This window comes from Heterocephalus glaber, unplaced genomic scaffold, assembly GCF_053883595.1.
Source record: "Heterocephalus glaber isolate CG9 unplaced genomic scaffold, H.glaber_assembly_v1.0 deba00000122, whole genome shotgun sequence".
Classification (NCBI taxonomy): Eukaryota; Metazoa; Chordata; class Mammalia; order Rodentia; family Bathyergidae; genus Heterocephalus; species Heterocephalus glaber.
In genome coordinates this window covers 78,712,552-78,721,560 of record NW_028258138.1, presented here as the reverse complement: position 1 = coordinate 78,721,560, position 9,009 = coordinate 78,712,552, and the positions used below count along the sequence as shown (strand labels likewise).

At 54.2% G+C, this 9,009-nt stretch overlaps 1 protein-coding gene across 10 annotated transcripts in view; it reads right to left on the bottom strand.

Moving 5' to 3' along the window:
* Nucleotides 1-122: 122 nt before the first annotated feature.
* Mtmr14 (myotubularin related protein 14) overlaps nt 123-9,009 on the bottom strand; it is a 50,783-nt gene continuing 41,896 nt past the window's right edge. For 5 of the 10 annotated variants that reach the window (XM_021260186.2, XM_087216893.1, XM_004835284.3 and 2 more), the window contains 2 exons: nt 3,698-3,853; nt 123-673 (listed from right to left, as the gene is read on the bottom strand). In XM_021260186.2, the coding sequence (XP_021115845.1) occupies nt 490-673; nt 3,698-3,853 (340 nt within the window). In that variant the 3' untranslated portion in view covers nt 123-489. Of the gene's footprint in view, nt 674-3,697; nt 3,854-4,344; nt 8,839-9,009 lie in introns of those variants that run through there. The other 5 variants (XM_021260189.2, XM_087216921.1, XM_004835285.3 and 2 more) reach the window with 2 other exon arrangements.

The following is a 9,009-nucleotide window of genomic DNA, read 5'->3' as shown; positions in this document are numbered from 1 at the left end:
CCTGCCACCGCTCATGAGCTGAGGAACAGACCTAAGTCTCCAGTTCTTCCGTGACCCTCAACCCTGTCCTTGCCAACCAGCACAAGGACAGCAAGGTTTATCAGCTCTACCAAGACAACAGCTGTTCAAAAAGACTGATTTTATTCTGTGATATGGTGTCAAACTGCCTCATTTTCTGTGCAGGTGATCCCCTCCTTCCCAGGAAACAAGAACTGGGGGGCAAGATCCTTCATGAAGTCAGGGACCCCACAAGGGCCAAGAAAACCCTGCAGAGTTCTGAGAGCTGATGGATATTCTGCCGAAGACTGGTGTGCTGGTCACGAGTCAGGAGGCCGGTGTTGGAAAGCCCCGTCCTCGGCCCTGCTGTGTGCATGATGGAGAGAGGTGTGAGATTCCCCGACCTCCAAGTGCCCCTTGGCTAGGCATGGCTTTGATTCCACTATGGTCTCAACTGAATGAGGAGTAGGAAAACTGCTGTGGGATGTGGCCTCACAGGGCACTGGAGCTGGTGCCCCGAAGTCCCACACCACGGACAAACTGTTCCAGCAGGCCCCCGATGGCGCCTGAGGGACTGGGGGCTCCTGCCCGAAGCCCTACTGTGCTGCTGTACGTGGCCAGGAAGGCCGAGCGCACCTCCTGCAGCCGCGTCTCCCGTTCACTCAGGGCCGCAAGTCTGTGGGGAAGGAGGGAGAGAAAATGAATGTGTCACCTGAGGAGAGACCCAGCGTCCTCACCCCTTCCATGGGGCCTGTCATGTCCAACTCGCTAAGCTAGTGCCCAATCTGTGGCCACACTCTCCTTGTGGCTTAGGCTCCACAGACAGCCTTGTCCCTCTCTAGACATTCTTCTTGGTTCTCAGGCCCCTCTTTCCCCTGCTGCAGGGACTGCGGCTGGCTACAGCACTGACCTGGGGCTTCTGCCGGGAAGGGTAACTATTTCTGTGTTGACTGAGATGGGAGACTGAGCAAGGAGAACCTGCTCCAACAGCTGCTAGCTTCCATTCCTCAGCAAGAACAAGCAGGCTTGTACCCCAAAGTATGGAGTGTGAAGGTCAGCAGGAGAATGAATGCACAGCTCATGGGCAGGAGCCAACTACACACCTTCTTGATTTACTAGGGACTGAACCCAGTGCCTCATGCTTGCCACTGAAGTATGTCCTCGGCCCTTGTAAAATTTTATTTTTGTAGGGCTTGCTAAGTTGCCCAGACAGGCCTTCAACTTGTGATCTTCCTTCCTCAGCCTCCTGAGCAGCTGGGACTATAGGACTATAGGCATGCTCCACCCTACCCAGCAACCTCAGCCCTCTCAAGACCGGGACCCAACACATTTTGGGAGGAGGCTCTGCCCTGGGAGAACCCTGACTGCCCTAGGGAGTCCAGGGCCTCACAGTGAAGACCGCTTGGGCTCCAGCTACACCTCCAGTCCCTGTGGCCCCCAGGTCAAGAACTGGAAGGATGTTGGCTTTTCCAGCAAGATCTAGGTTCTGATTCTTTTTTCTTCCCATGGCCTCTGCAGGCACTGATCACAGATGGAAGGTAGGAAACCCTTCTTCCCTCCTTGCCCTGAAATTACAGGTCAAGGGGAACAAGCACACAGATTCAGGCTTATCACAGTGTGAACTGTATGAGGCTGACATCAAAAGGGTCTTTCACAGGAGAGGCCCGGGTACGAGCTATACCATGCCTTTGGACTAAGGTCAGGCGCATGCACAATGTCCCCCTCCCAAGGAGTCTGCCTGACCAGTAGCCAAGTCCCCAGTTCCTGAGCCCAGAGAGCCTACGCCTCTGGGCTAGGGAAGCAAGTGGGAGTCCTGGGCCCTGGGCAAGTGTGGAAAGCACAGATGGGACCCTTGGGAAGTAGACTGGGGGTGGCAGGTAGAGGCAGACAGAAGCAGTGGGCTCTGAGGGAGGGAAAGTCAAACAGCTCCTCAGAAGTACCAAGGAGATGAGCTGGTGCTGGACTCCTGTGACACCATGAGCAACCCTGACATCTCTGCTGGCATCTAGGGCACACAGGGCCCTGACCTTTACTTTCTAGTCGGGTTCCACACAGACCAGAGGCTGTGTGCAGTTCCCTCAGCTTCTCCTGCCAGCATCAAGGGAGAAAAGGACTTGTCTCCATTCACAGGAGCAGCAGCCAAAGGTCCACACATGTGAGTTCTTGCTGTCCCTGCTGCTAGGAAGCAGAAGGGGCAGAGACTAACCTATTTAGAGATGAGAAAACTAGCACCCAGAGAGGGTTCATGACCCATGTGGAAACACACAGCACGCATGGGAATGCAGCTCAAGCCAGGCTTACAGGCTCTGAGAAGTAACAGCTGAGATCTCAAAACAGCTGGTGAGCAGAGCAGCTGGGGTCTGGACCAAGCTTCCCTGGTAAGAAAGAAAACCAAACACTGAACCCCTCCACTGTGTGACTTTACTAGGAAATGATGCAGATCCCAGCTTGCAATCTTGTAGGCTTGAGGTCATGCAAGCTTGAGCTATCCTCTGGGACTTCCCAGAACTGGAGGGTTGGCTAGGAATGCACTGTGTGACTGGCTCCGGACTGGGGATCTGGGGCCAGAGCTGCCTGGCTCCTGGGCTAACTCTAGAGAAGTGAAGGGCAATATCAAATGGAGCAGGAAGTCTCTGCTTTCCTGGAGAGGGCTTGAGAGGGAGTACCTACAGAAAAGTCCAGATGTAGGTGCTTTTTTACCCTTCAAAAGTCTATAAGAGCTCTCACTTCCAGCCTGGGGGCCCTCTTCAGAGGCTCTCCCCAGCTGCAGAACAGTCCTAGGAGGGTGGGCATCCCAGAACCCCAAGGTTTGGCTGGCTCTTCCTCCTCCCCAACTCCCTACAGCACCTTGCCTCTAGCCTGGCAGCACTGGGCTCTGGTGCTAGTGGTTCCCGAGTCCCCAGCATTTGCCATCTGACCCAGAACCCCAAGGTTTGGCTGGCTCTTCCTCCTCCCCAACTCCCTACAGCACCTTGCCTCTAGCCTGGCAGCACTGGGCTCTGGTGCTAGTGGTTCCCGAGTCCCCAGCATTTGCCATCTGACCATGGTGTGGAGGGGAGTGCATGGCTTGCCGAAGGCCCCTGCAGGCAGCCACATCTAAGGAGCAGGCCCTGCTCCCCAGGACACCGGAGGTTCCTCCTGCCTGACACCCATAAAGCGGCAGAACAGGCAGGGGACAGGTGGCTTCCCCAGGGGCAGCTGCTCAGGTCAGACAGAAGCACAAGAGGTGGAAGTTGCTTTGGAGGCTTGGAGGAAGAGGGCTCCATAAGCATTCAATCCAGAGTCCTGTCCAGTTCTTTTTCTTACCCAGAGGCAAAATAGAAGGCAAGGGTGTGGAGGCAGTCTGGTCTCTGCTCAGGAAGAGCCATTCTGGCTCTGGCCTCCAGCATATACCTGCCTGCCTGACTACCCCACTGTTCTGGTTTCAAAGGGTTCTCACATTAGGCAAAGCTTGTACAGAAAATCTTCTACAGTTACAATCCAGCCAGCTTTTACCCAGGGTACACCCAACACACCTGCAGAGGGGTTTTAGAGTTTGGGAAAAGCGAACACAAACCCTAACACGCTTGCCGAGGAGCCCTGAGATCTCCTTCACATCTCAGGTGCAGAGATCTCTGCCTCCCCTGGCAGGCACTGCCCAGTGCTTGTGGCACTGCATCTGAGCAGGGGCGTATCCTGCCTTCTCAAGCAAGACACTTACAGACAACTGTTAGGGAGCTCATCCGGGAAGCTGAAAGGGAGAGAGGAGTCTGTGTGCAGGACAGCCCGCTCCTGAATACTGCCACAGCCTGTTACCATCTGCCAGCTGCCAAAGTCTGTGGAGTAAGAGGATCCGGGCAGGGGATGGTCCACTGATCTGGGGCAGAGAGAAGAGAGAGGGGAGATGATGCAGTCAGTCACATGCCTGACAAGGCCTGGTGGGTGGGGAGCACGAAGGCCAGCCACTGTCTCCAAAGTGCAAATAATGCTGGAGAGGTAGTGACTGAGAAAGAAGAGGAGACTACAGGGAAGGCTCTGCTGAGGACGGGCATGACGCAAATTTAAAGAAAAGCCAAGAGCAAGAGCAAAGCATGGTAACAAGAGGAGAGCCAGGTCCAAAGCCTGGGACAAGCTGTGCCTGCCTGGGGCTGACAGCAAGTGCCATCTCCACGGCACCCACAGGAAGAGCGCAAGGCTGGACCCAGGACCCAAGAAGGCAGATCACTGACATGCGCACCTCGGAACCCTTCGTGATGAGATCTTATCAGCAAGGAGGAGAGCAGTCTCTGGGGACTGTGGAGGTGGTGACCTAGATTGCAGAGAGGATGGGAGTCCTGAGGTCCCCTCTTCCTTCTGCAGTGCCAGAAGCATCAACCCAGCAACTCCAGCTATGCCGAGGGAAGGGATGAATCAGGCAGGCAACCTGATGGTTTCAACAGGCCTTTTCCTGCTGAAGGTCTGGGGTGGTGGGAGAAAAGCCACACTGGCAATGATGGCTGCCACCTCCTCCCCACTCACATCTAGCTCCTCTCCTCTGCCCTGGGTGGTAGCCAGCTGCTGGGGCAGGAGATAAGAGATGTAAGGTACCCCCACTCCAGATCCCAGGCCCCGGAAGAATGCTGTTCCTGAAGCATGACCCTTTATTCTTTAACTCAGCAGGAGAAAGTGCTCCTGTGGGGACCCAGACACAGGGCCAGAGCACCAAATGCAGTGGGGATAGGGGCAGCCCTCATGGCCCTTGGCCCACCCAGCTGGTGGGTGTCAAGGGCTCCCAGTCTGAGGTGACAGCCCCAGAAGCCACTGGGCCAGGCTTCTCCTCAAACAGTTGGCCTGAGTGCAGCTCTGGCCAGACAAATGGCTCTAGTGAACCTTAACAGCCCCTTCCAGACAGGAAATGGAAGCCCAGACAAGTTGAGATGCTTGCCCAAGGTCTCACAGCTAGAGAACCTGAGTTTGACTGCACATCTGTGCTGAAACAGAACCACCTCAGACTTGGGGAGACAGGTGGTTTTCTACATTCAAGCTGCCACAAATCAGAATCCCCTGCAACACTGCAAGACCTGCCACGTCCATCATTCCTGCTCCACTCTGGAAGGAGTGTGAGGCACCTTGACTGAGAAACGGGTGCCCTCTGCTGCCTGAGGGAAGCCCCTGGGGCCCTACAAAGCAGGACTTCCTTGTTCTTAGATGGGAAACCTAGCCGGCTAAGGCAGCCTGTAAATCAGACAGCCTCCCAGTAGTGGCCTGCCCTCAGGGGCCTGCTGGGCCTGCAGCCAGCGACACATCTCTTGTGCCAGCTATAGGGCAGAGCCTCTTTCCAGCTCTGGCTGCTGGGGGGGAAAGTCTCCACAAGCAGGGGTGAGGATGCTGGATGGATGAGGTGCTCAGGGCAGGGACAAGGGAGTTTCTTATACCCCCAAAGCCACTCCCCCAAGGCTGTCAGAGGGAAATCCCGACCATGGGACACAGTTACAGCTCTTCCCCAGGATGGTCACCTCCTTTGCTCTCCTAGAGCTCAAGCAGCAGCACCGGGCAAGAAGCGAACCCAGTACAGCAAGGGGCAGCTCTGGGACTGGGTGGTACAGGCAGCACAGGATTCTGACTTCCATGGGGCAGAAAGCAGTGCTCAGTTAGCAGCCACTGTTGGTGGATCCTGATTTTTTTTTTTGAGACAGGGTCTCACTATGTAGCCCAGGCTGGCTTCGAACTCAGTGATTCTCCTGCCTCCGCCTCCTGCGTGTTGGGATTACAGGCATGTGCCACCACCCCCGGCTGGATCCTGAGTTTTTAAAGAATAAAAACATAGCTTCTAAATGAATTTTCCTACTTGAGGTTTTTGTCAAAGAACAGTGACAAAGTGACCATCAGCTCCTGGGTGTGAGAGCAAGGGATCAAGGTAGACAGGTGCTCCCAAATACCAACCTGGGCCAGCTAGCTAGGGGCACAGAGTCAAAGGAACAAGTCACAGAGGAGGGACCTGAACCCCAAGATCGGAACGAGGAAAGTCTTTCCAGTCAGCTAAGGCCACAGGTTTACACGAGCATTTTTTTTTGTTGTTTTGGTACTGGGGATCGAACTTGGGACCTTGCTCTTACAAGGCAGGCGGTGGCACCACTGAGCTAAATCCCCGGCCTCTACACAAGCAGTTTTAACAGGATCCCAGAACATCTGCCCTGTGCTCCTACAGAATGCAGGTGGAGAGGGAGAGCAAGCTCCCCCTTCTCTGCTTCCAGCTCTGGACAGCTAGGAAAGCCTCGCGCTGGAGTGCAGGGCTACATCCTATAGGTGTGGGGTCTGGACCTCTGCTCAGGAGGCGGCTCTCTTAGCCTGATACTGCCAGGCCTTTCTTCGGTAGGCTGAGAGGCTGCTTCCAGATGCCCTGCCGAGGTCAACTCAGGTGCATGGTCTTCCAGCCAGTCCTTTCTGGAAGGGGCACAAGCACACTGAGCAAGAGGCGGCAGGTTTGGGTGGGGTGCCTGGCTTGGCCTTGTACCCAGCTGCCTGGTGCCCTGATGTGATGCACAGGCCTGTTGTTAAGTGATTGATAAGGACAGGTCCTCAACCACTGCTATAGTTTACTGAACATCTGTGCAAAGGCTGAGTATTTACTGTGTGTAGGTGCTGCATTTATCTCACTAAAACCCAAACTTATGGGGGATGGATTATTCCTACTTTAAAAATGTGATTAAAAATAACTGAGTTCAGAAGGAACATGATTTTTCCTCAGTTACACAGCTGGAAAGGGTAAAGCTGTGAAAGGAGATTTGACCAAAGCCCATCCTAGCCAATAACATGCCCTTTCTTTAGTACAGGGTGGGGGGGCCTCATGGATAGGCACGTGACCTCCAGCTGGAGTCAAGTGCAGAGCTTTCAACCTGTGATGAGGAAGCAAGGTACTGTCCCAGGGCAGTGGAGTGGAACAAGCAGGCACATCCGACCTGAAGACCACCTTGCAGTGGCTCCCATGCTCCCTTGCATGAGCTAGTGTGAAATGCACTTTCTGCTACTTGTATTTGAAGTGTCTGTCCTAACAAGGCTGCATGGATGGCTTGATGTACACAACTAAGGAGCCCTCAGAGTCACCTACCTTCCCGATTTCACAGATAAGAAACCCAAAGTCAAGTGACATGTCAAGAGTCACAAAGAAACTAGCACTTAGGTCCTAGAATCCTGTGCTTCAAGGAGCCTCTATGTCACCCATGAACGCTGTTCCTCCTCACCCCCATCCCAGATGTTTCCCACATTGGAACCTTGGCCTGGGCCCAGGTGCACAGCATGGGCCTTGGCCAGCCTGGCCTCTGAAACACAGCACACGTGTGTGTCAAAGCCCGAGGAGACACCTCTGGGCTCCATGTTGACTCTGCCAGGTCCCTGACTGGGACTGCCCTTGGCTCCTCACTGTCCCTGCCAGGGCTAGAGCAGTAGCCTCTCACAAGATCAGAATGGGACTAGAACCCAAGTGCTGCTGGTAGCAGCCTAGTACCTCTACTTCACCACATGGCTGCAGAGAGAGCTGACTGAATGTAAGGAGCAGTCAGCAGGAGGCCATGACTAGGGAGCAGCTAACCACTGAAGGGCCATGGAAGTTGGTTCTACTATTCAATCCAGCCAAGTCTCTGTGCTCTTCAGCATTTCTGCTGTACTCCAGTGGTGGCCCCACCCCTCCCCGGGCCCAACACTGCAAATCTAGGTACTCCTGTAGCCCTGATGGTACCTGACTGCAGAGGAGACAGAGCAGGACCTTCAGTGCTGGAGCTGTGCAGACGGGGTAGGCAAATGAGCTCCAAGCACTGATCCTGCCCCTGAAGCCCTGTGGCTGATGCTTCTGTGGCAGCTAATTCAACGAGAAAGCCACCAGCCTTTCCAGTGAGGGATGTGCTTTGGGACATGGTAAAACCAGCACCATGTGCACACCTGTAATCTCAGCACTTGGGAGGCTGAGGCAGGAGGATTACTCCAAGATGGAAGCCAGCCTCGGGTACATAGTGAGTTCAAGGCCAGCATGGACCACATAGACCCTGTCTCAAAAATAAACAAAAGAGAAAAAACCCACAAAAAACAAACAAAAGAATCAGCTCCCCACAGGAATTCCCTCAGCTGACAACACTCTTACTTGAACAAACCCCGCAGACCCCGTCCATAGGAAGTCCTGCTTTGGAAGGGGCAAGAGCAGCTAACTCTTGGAGGGTTCATATTAAGAGGAGAATTGTGGCTGTCACAGACAGCTGCACCAAAGGGCTTCTTTCCACACGATGCCTCCTGCTGCATTAAAGATCTGATTGGCTACTGTTACATATGAGGTACAGAAACTAATGACAGGATCCCTCAGGCACTTTAAGTAAAAGAATTGAAATTAATTTTAATGCTAATGGAAACACAAAATTAGAATGCTCCAAATCTGGATAATCTTGCCTTTCAAAAACTCTGGCAAACAGAGCTCCAATTCAGAAGACTCCTCCTGTGGCCTGGCAAGCCAGCATGGTTCTCCCAGAATATAGCACAGAAGGGTCAAAAGCAGCATAGGACCCTCCCCTGCCTTTGGAGCTTGGGTGTCCATGCGGCCCAGCCCCGCAGGCTGACACCCGTGGAGGCACCCAAACCTCCTCAGCCTCTAAGGGGTCCTGGTGGCCACCCCCAGTGGGCCACAGAGCCTGACCCACTGCAGGCAGACCACTCGTGAGATGGAAAGAAACTACCACTGGGTTGAAAAATGGGACCTTTTGGAAGGAAGAAGGGACTGGCAAAAAGCTGGGGCGTGGAGAAGGGTGACAGAGTGCTGCTCACTGAAGCTTGCAGTCAGAATGGGGTAGGACCCAGACAAGAGGAGGAATCTTCTGATTTCCTCCCAGCTTTCCAGCAACACTGCACAGGCAGAAAAAGAGGCAGGGATTATGAGGAAGAACCGCAGCCCATAACTTCAAAGGTCCCACAGTGCCACCGCAGCCAGAAGTAGCCCTGAGGACAGCCAGGTGAGCATGACAAGGAGGCAGGGCAGAAGGCACACAGGGTAACCTCACATGCAGGATGCAAGTG